The sequence below is a fragment of the Onychostoma macrolepis genome, chromosome 05 (genome assembly GCF_012432095.1).
Source record: "Onychostoma macrolepis isolate SWU-2019 chromosome 05, ASM1243209v1, whole genome shotgun sequence".
Classification (NCBI taxonomy): Eukaryota; Metazoa; Chordata; class Actinopteri; order Cypriniformes; family Cyprinidae; genus Onychostoma; species Onychostoma macrolepis.
Window position 1 is genome coordinate 21,979,317 of NC_081159.1, and position 21,503 is coordinate 22,000,819.

Consider the following 21,503-nt stretch of genomic DNA (forward strand, 5'->3'; position numbering starts at 1 on the left):
GGGATTCGTAAATTCGCAAAACAACCTAGCTGGCACCTGAGTCGCCTACAAGCTTCACTTTGTGTTGAATAGCTACTTAAAATATTTCAATATTTTCTGTATTTTCTTTTTGATTTTGTGAGGTAATTAGGGCCATAATTCTTAATTCCCCGTGTAAACTTTGGTGTCAGTCAAATAACCCAGTGTGAGTGAATCTCTAAGAACCACGCATCTGAATTTAGGATGCCTCACATTCGCGTGCACTCTGAACGCACACACAATCGTAACCATTATTATCCATTTCCGAAATGCAAAGGCATTTCTGTCAGTTTGGCGCTATCTAGCAGACAGTTGACTGCGACAGTGCGATACTATGACTATGGACTGCTGAGTAATGCGCGCGGAAGAAGGTGGGACTCCTGTTTGTTTATTGACTTACCAAGTCTAAGGGGAATTTCATACTGCTGCTTCAGAACGCAGACAAAGGTCAACTCCTTTGACTTCCAGCAAATACGCTCCACCACGTGATCCATTCATTAGCTATATTAGATTACACTGATTTTCGACAGAGTTTTTTAATTGTTTGTTTTCTAGATAAACTAAAATATTTGTATGGTCTGTTGTAAGGCATCACTGTGGCTCATTGAAAGCATCTTTCTCTCGTTCTTTGCTTTCAATAAATCTAGTCACTACATTGTTTTGGTACTTCCTGGCAGCTTAATTAGTTTAATTTCCCCCATCTTTTTTTTCAGCTACAGATGCCAGACAGCCAATTATGTCTACATTTACTGACAAAAGCACTTTTCTATAAAGTAATTTCCTGACAAGGCTATAACTATTCAGCGTATTACAATGTCTGGTTGTATAGTCTTTGAATTTGGATTTATTAAAATGTAGTTTTGATTCGTTGCTCTAAGAATTGATTGATGTGTATATATATATATATATATATATATATATATATATATATCGATTGATTGAATATCATTAATAACAAATACACATTTTGGTTACCATGGTTACAAGGACTGAATTTTTAGTCACTCATGTGTCCTTTGATAAGAAAGTTGTGCAGGAGGAGGGGCTGTTTGAGATAAGCCCAACTGTGGACTTTGCATCAGCCATTTATGACCCTTAAATTACTGCATGTCTGAGACTTTCAAGCATTGCTGAAATTAACTTTTTTTTAATCATTAAATGTGTATTAAATTATCAGCTACAGTTTTGTGAGAGGAGTCGGCTGATTTTTTTCTCACACGCAGAAGTGCATGTGTTAATCACGTTGTTGTTAGCATACATCAGGACACTAGTTTAATTTGTAAGAACTACATTTGGAACAAAGCAAACCAATAAATAAATAAATAAAATAAAATAATTTTTTGTAAGGCACAGAAAAAGTCAGGCATGCAGTGTTTAACTGTCCCATAAGAGTGCCTGCCTAACACTAAATGAAAATAGAGAAAACCATCAGCACTTGGAAATAAAATAAAGCCACGAGGCATGTTTGCTAGATTTGCAGCTCTCTTCAGCAGTACATTTATTTCCAAAAGACTGCATATACATCAGCAAACTCTACTGTACAGAAAACATCCAAAATGTTCATAATCATACCACAAAGCTGGCCTGGCGATACCAAACAAGTATATTTAGCACTAGAAAAGCTCTTGACCCCTGCATATCAGTGTAATATAGTGTTTTTTTAACTGAAATCTTACATTACATTTGCATGATTCAGAACCATCTTAACCTGTACAACATTCACCATTTACAGAAGTTATACAAGGCACAGGAATCATAATTTGAAGCAAAGGCCTAAATATAACATGAATGTGGGACGGATAAACATTATTAACTTGACCGTTCAAAGGCTTGAACATACCACTATAAATGCAGTCCACAATAATAGGGCAAAATCTTAAGTTTGGTTTGTAGCCATTTCTAGAATTATGTTTGTTTGTTTTTTTCTAGAATTATTTCTTTAAATTTAACATCATGTTCCAATATTTGGACATAAATGTGAACATTAATAAAGTTAAATAAGCACCAAAGTGAAATTTTCTTTCAAATTCATTAACATGACAACACAATTACATGTTTGAATTAAATTTTAGAGGAGTGACAGCAAATTTGCTAATAAATGAAAATAAAGGAAATATAATAAAAAAAATTGATATTTTTGGGCAATTTAATATAGTTGTGGACAATTACAGTAATAAACACGTCAAACAGGTTGCTGTTCTCAGTGCTTCTCAACATAAAGTGGACAGCAAATCAGATAAATCCTTCATCAAACTTATGTTAAAAATACAAAAAAGAAATATTTATATAAAAGGAATATCCAGAGTAAGAGATAAAGCTTAACATTTTAAACCATTGGCAAGCATTGTAGTGGCTAGAACACTGAAAACCAACTAAAATGAGCTCTTGGAGGCATTTCTGTTTGAGAGAGAGAAGGTTAATGACGTAGATGACTTGGAAAAGGAGGAATAACTTTTTTCCTGCACTTCTGACAGCATTTTTCCACACAGCTCTATTCCTTTTATCACACCTTAATTATAACTCTCACTGCTCACCGGTCCATGTTCCCCCTTTGTGTTTCCCACCGCACGGTGGACCTTGGTCAGAGGAGATAAGAGAGGCTTCATTTCACAGAGGTCTCTTGGAGCTCTTCCTTTTCAGATGTTTTTCAAAAGAAAGCTATAAGTGTTAACAAAAGGGATGTACTGCCATTTGCATGGCTTAAGTAAACGCTTCTTCTGGTCAATATTAGTCTCAGGCCTAACACTCTAAAGGCATGATACCATCCTGCTGTCCTCCCTAATGACTCAAACACGCTTACTGGAACAGAGTAATGCATTTGAGCGAACGTGTTATGCTTTGAGGTTTTTTAAGGAAAAAAACGTAATGCATTTTTACCCCCCCAACCTGCGTAAATGAGGTTATTTTCTAATGCGCAGTACTCAGCCATAGTTGAAAACAAGGTTAGAATCTTTATATTACCATATCTTATTCAGAATTATTCTTCAACCGATCCCATTAAGACTGCAAAATGACAATAAAACAACAGTGGAGATAAAAGAACATCGTGAGCCACGATCACAATGTGTGATGAGCAAAAAGGGCAGTTTGCAGGAGTGTATTCCCCTCTCTTCCCTTCTCTAAACGTCATATAGTGCAAACAAAGCACACGTCAGTAGTAACATGCAGAAGGGATATAAATACTTTGCAACTCTGGAACACTAGTGAAAAAACATGAAAAGATTAAAGGCATAGTTCAGCCAAAAATAAAAAAGTTCTTCAAACAAAAGAAGATATTTTGACATATCTGTTTCTGTTTCCATTGTATTTTTTAATAGAAATAAAAAAAAAACTGAAACTGTTTGGATACCAACATTTTTCAGAATATCTTCTTTTATGTTCCAAAGAAAAATGTCATATAGTTTTGGAACAACATTTTTGGGTGGACTATTCCTGTAATTATGATGCTGACACAAGGAAATGCTCAAGAACATCCCAGTCCGACCACCATTAAAATCCCACACAATAATAATAATAATAATAAAAATAAACATAAACAACAAGGAAAGGCTAAGGAGAGATTTTATGAAAGTTGAGATGGCCTGGCACTTTGAGAAAAGCATTTTGAAGCTGTTGAATCTGTGCCAAATTCATACCAATTCATACTTCCTTTGCACATGTACAGATATGTGAAACCATCTGATTGGTCGCCATCTGATTGAGTCTTCTGTCAGACTGGATATGCCTTAGCTAGCTTCACTTGGACTCTAAATTGAAGATGCTGGGGAATTGCATCTGGTAGAGTAATGTAGTCTTCAGTAGTCCTTCAAAACGTAAAGTCTGTTTCTTTATCATCTGGACTCTGAGGCAGACTTTTACAGTGGATCTTTCCAATCTCCTCCAAAGCACTTGCAAGGGAGTCAAGATCTCCAGTGTCCTGATGCCTGGCCTCCCAGAGACTGAGAATGACAGCAGAGGGACTCTTCTGCTTGGTAAAGTAGGACAGGTTCCTGTGCCGAAAGGAAAGGCAGGATTCACAAGAGAAGATGACGTTATTGCTCATTGAGTACATAGCAAGAGCATATTATATATGTCAACCTTCTATCCCATAGACAATGTTTGAGCAAGCACATCTGGATAATATATTTGCATTAAATTATATGTGCATTATGTATCCTTCTGTTGTGTTTTAAGGACTACAGCTGAAACGAATAAATGACGTGTGTGCTGTTCCACGTAATGTGCCAGTAGATGGCAATGTTGTAATATAATTCCAAAGTCAAATAGTCATGCGACAGGTTCAAGAAAAGGTAACAAAATGTTTGCTTTCTGAATAAATATAAATTGCCATTTATTTCAAATGGCACACATTACAGAGCTGCAATACCAGTTCATATCTTCATAATTGTGATGCACAAATGTATTAGTAGGAATGAAAAGCATATCTTCAATTGTATCAGTTCTCTTTTTATTTGCATGGTTTCTTTTTGTAGAGTTACTTGGATGCAACTCTTGTTAAAATATAAAATAATAATAATATAATAAAAACTAAATAGACCCATTTTGGACCCAAATGATAAATAAAATGTTCAGATTTAAAAGGAAACTTTAGGGTTTGGATTACATTCAGCTCATAGATCATCTGCACAGAAAAAAAAAATAATAATAAATCAGTATAAACTATCAATGTGCCATACAATAGCTTCATAGATAAAGGGAAGGCTGTGGCTCTTATATCTCTCAAATCTCTAGTGGTTCTTTAACTTCTAACCTTTGTAGAACTGAATTCAATAAAGATGAAAAGCCTGAGGAGTATGAGTTCTGAGTGAAATAATCGAGCAAAGTGGAGTGCAGTCTCAGCTTATTATTCAAGGGCATTGTTAAAGTGAGCACTGCTGCAATAAGTTTCAATCAGTCCCGTTGCCTTGGCTACATCTCTCTCCGGTGCTCACCTTTGAATGTGGAGTTTCTGAGCTAAGAGCTGCCAGTCCTTGCCCTTGGCGTTGGCAGTATCGAAGGTGGTGCATATCCGCTGACGTATGGACAGGGGGATTTTGAAGGCTTTGGCCCCCGTCTGTGAAGTCACTGTGCAATCTGCCTGCATAAAAAATGGGACCGTCTCTTTCTCACTCTGAAAGAAAACAAAACAAAACATGGTTTGGGCATGCAATTTTTTTAACCCACAAAGGAGCCTGAAAAAAACACTTATGGTTTATTTTACCCATGTACTAAAAAACACAGAGTCAGAATTAATAAACAGGGCATATTAACATGAGACCGCAATCCTATAAAAGTGCTGATGGGAGGGGAAAGTTCTGCGGTTGATCTACTGACAATGAGCAAATTAAAGAACACAGACGCAGCCGGATCATTTCCATAATGACCAACGCAAACTACCAAGAGCGGTGCAAATTAGTAATTATTGCAGCCATGGCAAGTGCAAAATGGGTTGAGACTAAATTTTTTGGGGGCATTTAATAATTGCAGTAAATCGACTACTGAAAACTGTAGTATGACTGCATAAATATCCTCCCATATATTTTGCATCTGAAAGGGAATCTCCTACAAATGCATATGCAAGAAGGTCAGCTGCAAAAATAACTGTCCACACCTTTTCATCACAAATTTTTCATTCATCACAAACAGTAGTTCAGGATTTACTAGTGCACTATATTTCAAGCTTTGAGTGAACATGAACTGAATTTTAAGTCATTATTCACATTAATCTTTAACTCTACTGTGATTCTGAATCCAGATAGACACCCTCTCAAGCAATGATGCCATAGAAGAATGTTTCTTGCTCCCCAAAGAACTTTTCAGTTCTTGGAATGAAGAACATTTCAATAAACTTTTTCCACTGTAAGAACCTTCTGCACAATGGAAAGTTTCCCTGGATGTTAAACAGTCCTCAAGGAACCATAGATGCCAATAAAGAACCTTTATTTTTAAGAGTGTATGGTACAGGCTAGATATCAATAGCAGCATATTTGATTTGAGAGCCGCACTGAAATCATTAAATAATTTGTTCATGGCGCTCCTTTTTAGAGCTTGACAGCCTGGCACTAAAAACTGTCCTTGTTTGTAAGATGTCAAGACTCTTTAAAGTTCTTTATTCGTTCCACAAAAAAAAAAAAAAAGTGAAGCTGAGACACAGACAGACAAGAGATGTTATTAAACCCAGTAACATTATCACTCTGACCTCTCCCACTGAGGTGTAGACCTGCAGGATCTGCTCGTGACCTTTGACCTGCCGCACACTGATCTTGCAGGAGAGCTGTGTGGCTGAAGCGCTATGTCTCTGCAGTGAGAAGGCACAGTGCACAGGCTGCTGGTTACTATACCACACTTGGGTGAAGGAGAATTCCTGCAGCGGGATGAGGACACCAGAAATAAAGAGAAGAAGAGAGAGAGAGAGATCAGAGAGCTGAGTCAGGGAAAGCGCCTGATCCATGAAAAATGTGGAAGCATGCGTGTTAAGAAACTCGTCTTTGAGACCATCAGTACAAAAGAGACACAAACTCTAATCCCTGTTAATTCCGATGATAGGGGTCAGTGCTGGGGTATGTACAACACACCGTATCTGGGAGCAGGGCAGCAGAAGGGAAAGCAATTGCCTTTGATGTATAATTAATTTCTGTGAAGCAGCACGTCTGCAGGGAGTGTCCTTGACCTCTCCCGCACCGTTTTTCCAGCCCTGCATATTGAAATGACCTGCGAGATGCTCCATGTCAACAGTAATAGGAACCCTGAGCAGAAGAGATGCTTGATGGGACAGCAGATGCCTTAATGCCGAGATTAATTTCTCCCTCGAATAGGCATACAAAAGCATGTTCTAGGAGACAGAAGCACCTCTGAACTGATCAAATGCCTGAGCCTAGAACCAAACACTTGTCACTCTGTATCTGCACGCTAGGTAGGTCTTCAAAGTTGAAACTTGGAGTGCTGTATGAATGAAAGCTAAAACTTACTCTATGCTTCCTATACGAGATTCACACATGCAGACTAGATTTTATTATTACTATTTTTTTAATTTTTTTATTTTTTTTACAGTTATGGGCTTTTTGCTCATCACGAAAGCACAGAATATTCAGGAAAGCGACTTTAACAATTTCAGTGTTGTACAGTATAAAATTCGACACAAACCTTAAAACAAGACACAATTACTTTGAAAAATTGCATAAAACATTAAGACTTGTTTTCAAAGAATAGTTTATTTTTTCTTACCTCATTTGCTAATTGTTTTTATTAAATAATATAAACAAAATAAAAAACAATTAGCCAGTAAATAAATCTAACATCAAGATGGCAGTTTCATGCTTAAAAAAGAAATATTTAATTACATCTGTTCTCTAAAAACAAGTTTTAATATCTTACTAAATGACTGGAAAAACAGAACAAAAATCTTGAACACATAAACTCACCTCATTTTATGTATACTCTACAAAAATTTGGGGTTATTTTTTCCTTAACCCAAAGGCTGTGTACAGCACGTTGGGTCATTTCATTGGGTTATTTTTTATTGTTTTTACCCAGGTGCTGGATAGTTTTTATGTAACTCAGTTGCTATGTAACCCAGTGTTGGGTAGCCAAACTGGTCAAAACCAGACAAATTTCAGTGGTCAGTGGTGTGTTGCCGAGAGGAATGAAATTCTCAAATGAAATTAAGGTTTATATTATATTGTTTTCCTATCAAACTATTACTATAGAAACAGGAAAATGTATTTAGTTTCACATTATACCTTTTTTGTTTTCATTTGCATTGCAGCTAATATCTGCTTGGAAAATGCAGCAGCATACACTGGATCTATGAAGTGCCAACAAAAGCTTCACCGCCTGCCAAACAAATAGTGCAACCATGGCTGATGCTGATCTAGTACGCTATTTGTTTGACATACTGAAACGTATGAACCATCCCTGCCCATAACGGAGAACAGATCACATTAATATTATTTGAAATGAAAAGCCTTTAGTATCAGGTTGTTTAACCCAGCACACAACCCAGAAAATGTGTATAAAACCCAATGAGCAGGCTCAAAAAAAAAACAGCATGTGTTCTGTCCATTATTTAGCCAGAACTGGGTTGCCAAATAGCCCGGTAGTGGTCATTTTTAATCCAGCAATTTTTTTTTTTTTTTTTACAGTGTAGACTCGCTTTACCTGAGATGTCTACAATGCAGTTGTGTAAGCAGCTGCCTGTTGCACATTACAGTACTGCTCAGAGTAGACTACTAATGCTAGCATGTTACCTGACAGGTGGTGAAGGGTTTGATGCTCCACAGAAACTGAGGGATATCCTGGATGGACACCTGCAGACTGAGGCAGTTTCCTTTGAAGAACAGCACCTTGGGCTCCTCGAGAAGCTGACCTCCTCTACTGGTTTCAGCAGTAACCACTTTCTGTAAAAAAATGGAAGTACAGGAAAAACAGAGTAAGAACACTGGGGAAAAACATAGGGAAGGGCAGAAAGTGCTACAGGAATAAAATGTGGATGGACTGGACAACCATAACCAAGAACCACAGTATTGCAGCTACTCCACTTAGGAGGTGCTCAGAAGAGAAATTACTGCAATGGCTAAAAAGGTTAAAACACTAAGCCAATTTAAACGGTAACATCTTGTCAATACATTGTAGTTCAAATTCAATACAAGAAATATTATCTTAACTTCATCTTGAGTAGCTAAAAAAAGGTACAGTGTTTGGAAGGAACAAAAAACGTTTCAGCTAATAAACATTCAGAAATATCTTTAAAAAAACAGCTTTCAAACAAAGTGCTGGTTAAAGCTTTGAAAAGAAAATTGAATTTAAATTGATTACTGGCTTCTTTGATTTCAAGCGTGGCAGTGTTCATCTGTCAAAACTGCTTTGTGTATCGCTGCTTTGCAAAGATGAGTGTTCTCTTTGTGTGTGTGTCTGTGTGTGTGTGTGTGTGTGTGTGTGAGCACACAGGAGTCTGAGCACTCATGCAAGACAACAGTAATTGGCTTTGACTTTTGTATCCTCTGGTTGTGTGTTTGAAAATAGCACTGGCCAAAGCAGACATTTTGATCACACAATTAAACCAACATAATTCTAAACCCAGTCTTTCTCCACTGGTCTCAGACTTTTGGACCTACTGCAAATCAGAGGTGGAAAGTACGAATTACATTTACTCGCGTTACTGTAATTGAGTAGCTTTTTTGTGTACTTCTACTTTTTAAAGTAATTTTTAAAATCTGTAATTTTACTTTACCTTAGGTATATTTTGTTTGAAGTATTGTACTTCGCTACATTTTAAAACATTAATTACTGAGTAAAAAAAATTAAAAAATTGCTCCCTGGAAACTACTGCGGTAAATAATGGGCAGGAGAACAAACTGGCGCTAAAATCAGAAGAAAGATGCAGACGGACAAGACAGGCGTTATGGTGCAGACCAAGCTGAAAATGAAATCCCGTCGTATTCTGCTGAACTCGAAGGAAATGAAGTGAACCCCTGGCCATGTTTATGCTCTATTATGCAATGTAAGCTGTGTTTGCCTAGGGAGACCAAACTAGCTGCTTATAAAATCTCGACATCAGTCCTTCTTAAGCATGTAGAGGTAAGGTAAATACTTGCATCGTTGCATTGGTGGTTAAAATGAAGCTTTGGCAGTTTAGCAAAAGGCTTTGCACAAATTAGCCAAAAAGACGGTGCAGGTTGTGCGATATATATCGTCTGCGATAATATCGTAATTGTTGTTTTAACGATGTGCGATTTGACATTATCAGTATTTAGGCAAAAACAAAACACTCCTACAGAGTGCAGTGAAGTCTAGTAGATAAGACTAGTGTACACGCGCATTTAGACTGCGTTCTTTCACTGCATGATTCAGTCTGTTAAAATGCAGTATGATCAAAAAATTGAAGATATAGGGGCAGAAAATATATATTTATGTCATTTCATACAGTAACTCAATATCAAACGAAGAGTGCCGTTTTTCTCCAAAACTCAGCATGATTACATATATAATTATTATTATTATTTTTTTTTACAACAGTTCAATAAACAAGCATTTAATCAACAGACTTGCGTTTTAGACACCATATTGCCTGTTTTTGCTCTATTTCGACAACAAAAATAATCCCAAACACAGCCACAGCACTGTTTTGCGTCTCTGTTTCATTACTGAATGAATCAACTGTTTAAATGATTCGATTCAATCTCAGGCCCCGTTTACACTAGTGCGTTTTCGTTTTAAAACGGCGTTTTAGAATGAAAACGATCAACGTTTACACTGGCATTTCTGCTGCGTTTCAGAAACGATCTCTGTTTACACTACATAACTTAAAACGCATGTCACATGACCATTCATGCAGGTACAATCATAGTGGTCCAATGGGGAATCTACCCATACACATCTATGGGTACAATAATGAGCATGATGTTACTGTTTACATGGTCGTCAAGGATACGCAGAGCAAATGTGGGCAGCCACGCCATCGTTTTCAAAAGTCTCCGTTTTGGTCCGTTTACACTGAAACGCAACCCCCGGAGTTTTCAAACTAAAACGGGGTCTGCAGCGTTTTTAAAAGTCTCCGTTTTTGACCTCGAAAATGCCAGAGTAGTCTAAACGATAGGCGTAACCGTTGCAAAAGTTATGCGTTTTAAAACGAAAACACACTAGTGTAAACGGGGCCTCAATGACTCACTTATTAACAGTGACTTTGTGACACCTACTGGCGGTTTTAATTTCACATTTAAAGTATCTTTTTATTTTTATTTATTTATTTATTTATTTTTTAATAATAATTTCAAATGAGTATTCAACATTTTATGTCTTATATATCAAAACATTATTTCTGCATTTGTAACTGCAGGTTAAATGCATTCATGTCCTGTATTAAACAGTGTGTAAATACATCTAAATGCCACTTCAGATGAAGCTTCTGTGTTTCCGCTGCACTGCAAAGATTAGTTTTGTTGATACTGATTTAATTTGCCTGGTAACAGCCCAAATGCCTTATTATTCTAAATAACTGATTCATTTAATTAAAAAATAACTAGTCTGAGATTTATAGGCCTATCCCAGGGGTGTCAAACTCAGTTCCTGGAGGGCCGCAGCCCTGCCGAGTTTAGTTCCACCCTGCTCCAACACACATACTATGTAGTTTTCAAATAAGCCTAAATGATTAGATTAGCTGGATCAGATGTGTTTAATTAGGGTTCTGTCTAAACAGTGCAGGGCTGTGGCCCTCCAGGAACTGAGTCCGACACCCTTGGCCTATCCCATTTTTGCCTCCCTCCCACTGTTAAAATGTAACTAAGTAATTTTTACTCTGAGTAAATTTTAATATTTAAATTTTATGAGCTACTTTTTACTTTTACTTGAGTAGATTTTTAGACTGGTGCTTTTACTTGTACTTAAGTAAAATTTCATTAATGTAATGGTACTTTTACTTGAGTAAAATATTTTCATACTCTTTCCATCTCTGCTGCAAATGCAGTCTAGCGTTACTATGAACTTCTTGCAATGCACCACAGATTTACATTTAAAATACTAAAATGTAGGAAGTTCTTCAAGATATTTAAACATAGAATGCTACAGTGCCTGCCAACTTTTTCAGCAGTCTATTTTCCCCATAGGGATTTTTTAAAAGTCTTTTAGAGTTATAAGCCCTGAACCAAACCACTAAGCTACAAGGTAATACAAAACTTTTATTTGAAGCAAAAAAATATTTGAAAAGTATTTTAAATGATCTGGCCTGAGGATGAGTTTATTCTTATCAATTTTTTATTTTAGGGTGAACTGCAATCTCAAGAAGCACCGTCAATGACATCCGAATTAAAGACAAGGGAGCACTATTTAAAACTAGAATCAAGGGTTAATGTGGTTTTTCACTAAGAAATCAGTTGTTAAACATGATTAATAATAAATTAATTAATTGTGTTTAAAAAATATGGCCTGCTTGTTTTAACAAAAGCCTATATCAATGATTACCTTGTAGCTCACAGTAAGTTATCATTAAAAATCAATTCCCCAACAAAAATGAATGGGATATTTACTTTCGGAGCCTGACTGTTGCTCTCTATTTGAGTAATGTGATTACGACCACATGTTCACTGTCCTGCTGTCACCTGAAAGGCATGCGGTGTGTCATCTACACAGTGCACTCGCAGGCTGTAGTCCACGGAGGAGGCCTCCATACTGCCGAACACAGCAATCCTTAGTCTCTTTATGGCAGCATCAGTGATGGGCTCCCCCACTAGTGCATAACAGCCCGGCTGATCCAGCAACAAGTGACAGCTATGCGAGTCCATCAGACAATAGCAGGAGGTCGATTCATCGTCTACTGACATTATTTCCTGTGAACCAAGAAAGAGATAATCAAATCATGGTAACGTGACTCTTTCAAAAATTGGATTTTTTATACTTTCTAATGAATACTTGTATTCATTGCATGAAATACTTGTATGAAATGATATATATATAGTTCACAAGATGTATGGATGAACTTTAAAGGGATAAGTTATAAGTTAAGTTTTTAAGTTATAATTAAATATTAAAATTCATTTTTTTGTTTTCCATTCTCTCACCATCATGCATTCTAAACCTGCATAATTATGAGAAATATCACAGAATTTAATTTTATTTTTGGTCCATACAATGCAAGTCAATGGTTACCTTCTTCAAACTTCCAGCACACGACAAACAGATTAGTAAAGTAAAGTAAAGTAAAGTAAATGATGAAAGAATTTTCATTTCTGAGTGAAATATCCCTTTAAAGGATTAGTTTAAAGTTCTCATTTTAAAGTTCTCATTTTCATTTTTGGGTGAACTAACATTTTAAGGAGATTTTATGTCCTTTTTATCGTAATTGCATGGAGAAGAACCACCAGCACATTATTTAAAATATACCCTTTTTGTTGCATAGAGGCAAAAAATCAACCAGGTGAACTATCCCTTTAACTGAACAGCCTTTTCTTTCTGTCACAATAAAACCGTAGGAAACATTAGCAATTAAAGTTAATTAACCTTATCAGTTCTTTATCAGCTAACAAGATTATCAGAAGCTGCATGTGCCAAAGAGCTGTCTACAATGTCTAATTCTAATCTAGGAAATGAGACTATGATATGTAATGGTACACATGATTTTTTAATGATAATTTCACCAAGATGTAGGATGTAGTGAATTTGTTTTGGTGCCCCATGCTATGAAAAGTTCAAAGTGAAATGCTACTCCCAGTAAAACATCCCATTAATGTAACTTTAAATTCTAAGAGGTTTCTCATTGGTATGAAGGCCTTCAAAGAAACCATCTTCATACAGATTGACTTGCAGCTGCTGCAAGATTTTTTTGCACCTCTCAGCTCAGCCCATATTTTTGCCAGTGATCAGTGGAAAAAGCTAAATTCACTCTGCCACACTAACGTGGAATCACTCACAAATCACGAATCAGCGAGGTCACTTCTGTATTTCTTTGACAAGGTTAGGCTAACATCAAGTCAAGCACGGACATTCATACAATACAGGTTCTTTTCATTTTTCTGACAGACGACCATTTATTTATGTGACTGCAGCTCTTCAAAGCAACGTAAATATCAAACAGAATGACCTCCTCAGAAAAAAACTCTATTTGTAAACTGCTAAAAAAGTATGTGACGCACATGTAAGGGATAGAAATGCGTACTACTGTAGTCTTTCTTTGACAAGTCTGTGATTTAACCGGCAGTTTTTATGTAATTGCTTTAGCCATCACCAACACTGGAGCTGTCACTTGTACAAATAAAACTGTTAAAAGCCAGGAAAAAACTCTTGACAGCTAATGCACTTTCGTGAAGACTGCTGGCTGTAATCTCAAGGATAAGTACCGTGCTTCGGAACAATCTGAAATTCATCTAAATAATGACTCGGGCTGGTGGTCGGACACAGAAAGAAGGTTACTATCTAATCACCTTCAATAACGCTAGCGGCTCACAATAAACAAACTATGTGCCGCTACGGTAAACTTTTATTAATACATCAACTTTCAAACCGTGATGACAGTTTTAAGTTTTCAGAGACTGACGCCAGAGTAAGACACATGGGACTAGGATGAATGTGAGTGATTGTAGTAAGGTCAGGAGGGAGGTCCCGTCCATGACTCCTGTCCTGATTGCCTTGTGTCAGCTCTTATTTCAGGTGGTCCTCTAGTACAGCCAGATCGATATATCCTGGGTCTGATGGGGCGCCTTGTCCCAATGCTCCTGCTGTTTGACTGACATGAACTGTGTGTCTTCCCAGCTATTACAGGCTGTAATTGTTTCTTCCTTGAGCACTTCACTGCCGTAGCCTTCTCTGAGGAACTGACGTCCCTGGATCTCTTGTCAAGAGTGTACAATCGCCTAATCAACACATTTTTAAAACACGCACAGCCTCAAAGGCTGCCACAAGCTTTTATGGTATGTGGTTCAAATGAATTTCACTCATAATTGGTTCATGGCACATGTTGACAGGTTAATTGTATCACATGGCAGCATAAATGTTTAATTGTCAGTGGCTGGCAGTATAGCTGAGTAAAGTATTAAATCATTTTTTTAAATGTTATATTGACAAAGGTTGCCAGTGCATTGTACTATATTGGCCCATCGCTAATAACTAAGAATGTTTTCAGTCTGACATACTTATGAGTCACAATGAAAAGAATCTGAAATTAATTTGCTGTGTAAAAAAACACACGCAGAAGTCATGTCTTTGTTCCTACCTCCCACTTGTTGTCCTTGGTTTGTCTCTTGAGTTTAATGTTCCAGTTTTCAGCGCTGACTTCAGCACAATGAGCTATCGTCATGGCAACAGGATAGGACAGGTTCAGCCCCGGAGGTCCATATGTGATCTCTGGCCCTAACATAATCTCACACCTTTCCTCTGATTGGGCACTAGCAGACAAAATGAAAAATAAAAAAGATAAATATTAATAGCGTATATCACTGATAATTTCAAGAGAACCTACACCATTATTTATTTTGAAATAAATAAAATACACTCAGAGTCAGTAGTTTAAATTATTATTATTTTTTTTAATTACTATTTGTTTATGCAAGGATGCATTAAAATTGATGCATGTGACAATATGGACATTTCTAATGTTACAAAAGATTTGTTCTATACTATTTCAGGTAAATGTTCTTTTAAATTTTCTATTAATCAAAAAATCTTAAAGGGGTGGTTTACTGCTTTTTTTCTTTGCTTGATTGTGTTTATGGGGTGCAATATAACATGTCTTCATGTTTCGTTTGTTAAAAAACGCCTTATTTTTCATATATTTCACCTTTATTGTAAGCCGCTTTTTCCTCTGTCATTTGAACGACCGGTTGACTCCCTGATTCTATGAAACCACTCCCTCAGAAACAGGCAGTGGGCTCAGATTGGTTAGTTGGGCCGGTGTGTTGTGATTGGCTAAACTGCGTACTGCACATTGTCCGGAAACGTTCACGCCCTTTACCTTTACGGGCGACAGTTGCATGTGCTCCAGTCAAATGTAAATAATGGTGTCAATATTGCCGTATCAGTTTGAGCCAGAATCAGACCCAGAAAGCGGTAATGAAGAGAGTCAAGCAGAACTTCTGCAAGCACGGCTCTTACAAAACGTTTCTGAATGGAAGTTTGCTGTTGTGATTACATATCAATTTTTTGAAGTTTGTACACGTTTGTTTTACACACACAAAATAGCATCGAACTACAAACCCGATTCCAAAAAAGTTGGGACACTGTACAAATTGTGAATAAAAAAGGAATGCAATAATTTACAAATCTCATAAACTTATATTTTATTCACAATAGAATATAGATAACATATCAAATGTTGAAAGTGAGACATTTTGAAATGTCATGCCAAATATTGGCTCATTTTGGATTTCATGAGAGCTACACATTCCAAAAAAGTTGGGACAGGTAGCAATAAGAGGCCGGAAAAGTTAAATGTACATATAAGGAGCAGCTGGAGGACCAATTTGCAACATATTAGGTCAATTGGCAACATGATTGGGTATAAAAAGAGCCTCTCAGAGTGGCAGTGTCTCTCAGAAGTCAAGATGGGAAGAGGATCAGCAATTCCCCCAATGCTGCGGCAAAAAATAGTGGAGCAATATCAGAAAGGAGTTTCTCAGAGAAAAATTGCAAAGAGTTTGAAATTATCATCATCTACAGTGCATAATATCATCCAAAGATTCAGAGAATCTGGAACAATCTCTGTGCATAAGGGTCAAGGCCGGAAAACCATACTGGATGCCCGTGATCTTCGGGCCCTTAGACGGCACAGCATCACATACAGGAATGCTACTGTAATGGAAATCACAACACGGGCTCAGGAATACTTCCAGAAAACATTGTCGGTGAACACAATCCACCGTGCCATTCGCCGTTGCCGGCTAAAACTCTATAGGTCAAAAAAGAAGCCATATCTAAACATGATCCAGAAGCGCAGGCGTTTTCTCTGGGCCAAGGCTCATTTAAAATGGACTGTGGCAAAGTGGAAAACTGTTCTGTGGTCAGACGAATCAAAATTTGAAGTTCTTTTTGGAAAACTGGGACGCCATGTCATCCGGACTAAAGAGGACAAGGACAACCCAAGTTGTTATCAGCGCTCAGTTCAGAAGCCTGCATCTCTGATGGTATGGGGTTGCATGAGTGCGTGTGGCATGGGCAGCTTACACATCTGGAAAGGCACCATCAATGCTGAAAGGTATATCCAAGTTCTAGAACAACATATGCTTCCATCCAGACATCGTCTCTTTCAGGGAAGACCTTGCATTTTCCAACATGACAATGCCAGACCACATACTGCATCAATTACAACATCATGGCTGCGTAGAAGAAGGATCCGGGTACTGAAATGGCCAGCCTGCAGTCCAGATCTTTCACCCATAGAAAACATTTGGCGCATCATAAAGAGGAAGATGCGACAAAGAAGACCTAAGAGAGTTGAGCAACTAGAAGCCTGTATTAGACAAGAATGGGACAACATTCCTATTCCTAAACTTGAGCAACTTGTCTCCTCAGTCCCCAGATGTTTGCAGACTGTTATAAAAAGAAGAGGGGATGCCACACAGTGGTAAACATGGCCTTGTCCCAACTTTTTTGAGATGTGTTGATGCCATCAACTTATTTTTCCCTTAAAATTATACAGTTTCTCAGTTTAAACATTTGATATGTCATCTATGTTGTATTCTGAATAAAATATTGAAATTTGAAACTTCCACATCATTGCATTCTGTTTTTATTAACTTTTTTGGAATCGGGTTTGTAACTGGCTACTATAACCAAACAGCGTTGGCTTGTGTTTACGTTCTTGATCAAATCGAAAAATTATGTCATAAAGTATACATGGAAAATACATTTACAAAATTAGTACATCATTACAAATTCGGGTCCAAAATGTTTTTACGTGTTTGTCATAGACACACGAAATAGCATTTAACTAACTGGCTACTAAAGCCAGCGTTGGCATTTGTTTACGTCCTTGATAAAACTAAAACATTACGTCTGAAATTATACATGCAAATACATTTAAAATTATCAAATCGTACTTACAGGTTGTGGCCCAACAACTGCTGCCTCTGGTTTTAAAGGAACCGCTCCATGTTTTAGTAATAGTTTCTGTGTGAATCCGGCATTGAACTCGTGTAGATTCTGGAAGCTGTCTTCCGTAAAATGCGCAGCACAGAGAGCTAAATTAGGATTGTAATTGTCAGGAACATAATCAAACTAAAATTTTAACCATTGTTGATGAACTAAGGAAGCCCGAACACAGAAGACCTGACTGCTGGGTGAAAATAACACTGTTTCGACGGCATGACTACAACTCTCCACTATAACTCTTCCTCTTCGACAAAGCCGCAGAACATGGCCTTGCCCCCTTTTTGCATGTTCCGGAGGGAGGGGTTGATGCAAATTTATGGGTTTGTTACGTATGCAACCCGGGAAGTATCTCGTTGTAGTCCCATATGAGTAGTTTTTGTAGGCATTAAACTTCCTGATTTTTAAAAGACGATATCTCCGCTTACGTTGAACTTTCAGCGCAGCAACTTTGCAGATACTGTTCATGCACCAACAGCAGCATTATACACTATTTAAAATGAAAAAAGTGAAATCGCAGTAAACCACCCTTTAAAAAAAAAAAAAAAACTGTCCACAAAAATATTAATCAGCAAATCTTTCTACAAAGATTATAATAAAAAATTATTATTGAGCAGCATTGGTGAGATACTCTTTTCAGAAACATTTTGAGTGGTAGTGTGAAAAAACAAACAAATGCGTGCATTTGGCAGATGCTTTACTCAAAACAGTTTAGACTACATTCAAAGTATGCTTTTTATCAGTGTATGCAATCCTTGAGAATCAAACCTTGATATCACTAGCGTTACACTTGCCTGTTTGAGCTACACTAGACCAATAATTAAAAGTCAAGACATTTAGCTAAATCAAATAAAAATGACAACAAAACACAATAAAAATATGTATTGACAGAAAAAATATTTGTCCCCGCAACCTTTCTTATCCTGCACAAATAATATAATGATAAAAACTGTCACGTCTGCAGTCTAGAGAATCATTACAAACATGACTCAGAGAACCTTGATTTAGGAGAAGCTACTCTTTCTCTGAGGGCACTGGAGTCGTTTAGCAGCTCTTGCATATTCATTAGTCATTGCTTATGATCTTCTGGCCATTATCTCTGCCTTCCATCTTTTCCTTGTGGTGGTAAACCATAACATAAAATGCATTAATGAGAAAGAGTTAATGAAGGCTTTGGCCTTTTATGCAAATTTAAAGGTAAAAAAAAAAAAAAAAAGGAAGGGGAAGCCTTTTGGTTGTCAACACTGCATAGTCTGTACAACATGAAAATGCATATATACATAATGTGGTCCTTTTAATTTTAATTTTTAGCAATAAACATTAGATAGACATCAACATGTAATAGTCAAAACCGAGACGATCAAAAGCTGATTTAAAAATGCTTCAAGCAGGGCTGTGAACAATAGTTGTAAATTTAGCCAACATTGAGATAGATAATATTAATAAATAATAGCGTGTCATACATATCTAATAAAATACTTTTTTTTTTTTTAAAGTGCTTCTCTTACTTTAAGGAAAGCAATGGGACACTAAAGTGCCATGCATATCCAAAGTTTTGTTCTTTCTCTCTTTCCAACTAACCACTTTGTAATAGAAAATTCACCACAAACTGAAAATCTAGGAGCACCACAGCAGCAGAACTCGCTTTAAGGACTTTTGCAGTATGCCCAAAGGAAGCCATAAGCTTTTACAGTTTATCTGAATTTATATTAATTCAGCTTTGCTGAAGAGGGAATAAGGACTAAAACACTCTTTACAGCCAATCAGTCTGTCCTTATCCAACTCTCTTCAAGTGTTCTTCTATTTACATCTAATTACTATTCAGACATGTCAGGTCTGTAGGAACTTCAATGTGATTCAAATCTCATTCAGGTTTCCCTAAAAGAGGCTGTATGAAGGACAATGATGAATGTCTGAAATGCGTCAACTGTATGTGTTTGACACTGACATCCTTGAGGCAAAACATTGTCCTTCAATTAACTTTTCATTTCCACTGTCTATTTGAACAACAAGCAAAAAACACAACCGCTCAATCGAAAGCTTTGTTGTCTTTACATAATACAAATAACATCCTACTTATTTTAAAATATTAAAACAGATAAAACTTTCAGTTAAAATTGCAATGCCAGGCATAGACCTCTCTGGTATTCACACCACAAAAGACCGAATTTCTCTATGTAAACAGTTTTTACATAGAACAAGTAAACATTGCGACACAACACTGGTCTGCATTTTTGAATCAAGGCTGGGGGCAGATTACCTGTGTTGCATAAGGAACTGCACTTCTAAATGAGTTTCCACTCTAGTACCTTAAGTAGCTTGTCATGTTTTTTACTACTCTCCTCCTCATCATCAAGGGTCTTACTCTGAAAGCTCCTAGGTCTGTATTGAGAAGCATTATTCAAAAAGACTGATGAGTCACTGCTAGAGGGTCAGGCAGCAGAGTGCTGGAGCATTAGCAGACACTGTAGGAGGCGACAGGCAAACTTAATGCTTCTATTATGTATTCATTCTTTCATTTGGGCATCTGACCGTGACTTCAGTGTGGCAAATTGATCAGTAACTTGACTTGAAGGAATAGTTCCACAAAAACGAAAAGTCCATAATTACTTACTCATCCTCATGTCGTTTGAAACTTGAATGACCTTCTTTCTTTGTGGAACACAAAAGGAATTGTATCAGAATGCCCAAACTGCTCCTCAAGCAAGATGTCAAAATCAAAGATTTCATAAAGATTGTCTGTGAATAATGACCTAAACTGGCGAAGACTTATACAGGCTGAAGTACCTCGCATGAATTTTACTTTATCCCCACCCACTTGCACTGAAAGGAAAAGATCAGCTACATGATCAATTTCTCTATCTATCTTCCACAGAAGATAACATAATTGTAGATGTTTTTATAAGCCACAAACCATAAACAAAAAGCAGACCTAAAAATAACATAAAATAACACACTACTCTAAAAAACATTTTATTTTTATTATTATTAGTCGTGATAGCAGTAGTAAATTTTTTGATTGACACACCTAGAACCCAGTCAACATTTATACAAAATTACGTTACATTGCTTCTTCACTTCGCAAAACACTTTAAAAATGAAATGTCCAGTGAGTGGCACTAAAAGTGAGATCAGTTTTAACCTTTTTTTAACCTTGATTAGCTGGATCAGGTGTGTTTGATTAGGGTTGGAGCTAAACTGTGCATAGCTGTGGCCGTCCAGGAATTGAGACCAATGGTCTACACAAAACCCTACCCCTGATACTAACTAGTATTGACAAGCAAACGTGAGGATAAAAATGTGTTTGTTAAAGCAACATGCCAATTTAGCTTCTACAATTCTTTGAGCTCTTTTATCTTGACAGTACAATGCTGTACCAGGTGAGCTACCAAGCGAGTTTACAACGTTAGAAAAGCCATACAAATGCTGCTTATGTGATGCATGCAAATGTCAAAATGTGTTAGCTAACAAATCAAGCACTATGTTCTTTGGAAGTCACAAAGAATTATGTAAGGAATTGTGCAAAAATAAGTCTTCATAAATCAAAAGTTTTTGTAATTTTGCAAAAATATAGGTAGAGAGACGCATTTACAATAAGCTTATGTTGCACGCCTGGAAAGTGATCTCGATAAGTCACAACCAACCCATTAATTTCATGCAGGCCACTGATATATCTGAAGCCTTCACCTCGTGTGTGCATAATTTAACAGTTTATAAAAAGTGCTATTCATTTTATTTATTTATAAGTAAAACATTTTTAGTGAGGATAAAATTACAGGGTGCACCTTGAACTCAAGGCAGAGTCCTGCACGCGGGTGGGTACCCGACGGGTGAACCGCAAAAATTGACGTAACGGGTGGAATAATATTGACGTGTCAGGTGCGGTGCGGGTGCGGGTCGGACTGGTGACAGGCACGGGCGGGTTGTGGGTACAATTA

General features: G+C 37.0%; 1 protein-coding gene across 3 annotated transcripts in view; it reads right to left on the reverse strand.

Moving 5' to 3' along the window:
- Positions 1–1,501: 1,501 nt before the first annotated feature.
- The window catches only part of unc5db (unc-5 netrin receptor Db), a 164,834-nt gene continuing 144,832 nt past the window's right edge, over positions 1,502–21,503 (reverse strand). The window contains exons 12-17 of one of the 3 annotated variants that reach the window (XM_058775721.1): positions 14,696–14,867; positions 12,090–12,317; positions 8,244–8,393; positions 6,197–6,361; positions 4,950–5,128; positions 1,502–4,007 (exon numbers count right to left, since the gene is read on the reverse strand). In XM_058775721.1, coding sequence (XP_058631704.1) covers positions 3,824–4,007; positions 4,950–5,128; positions 6,197–6,361; positions 8,244–8,393; positions 12,090–12,317; positions 14,696–14,867 — 1,078 coding nt within the window. In that variant the 3' untranslated portion in view covers positions 1,502–3,823. The remainder of the gene's footprint in view (positions 4,008–4,949; positions 5,129–6,196; positions 6,362–8,243; positions 8,394–12,089; positions 12,318–14,695; positions 14,868–21,503) is intronic. The other 2 variants (XM_058775723.1, XM_058775722.1) reach the window with 2 other exon arrangements.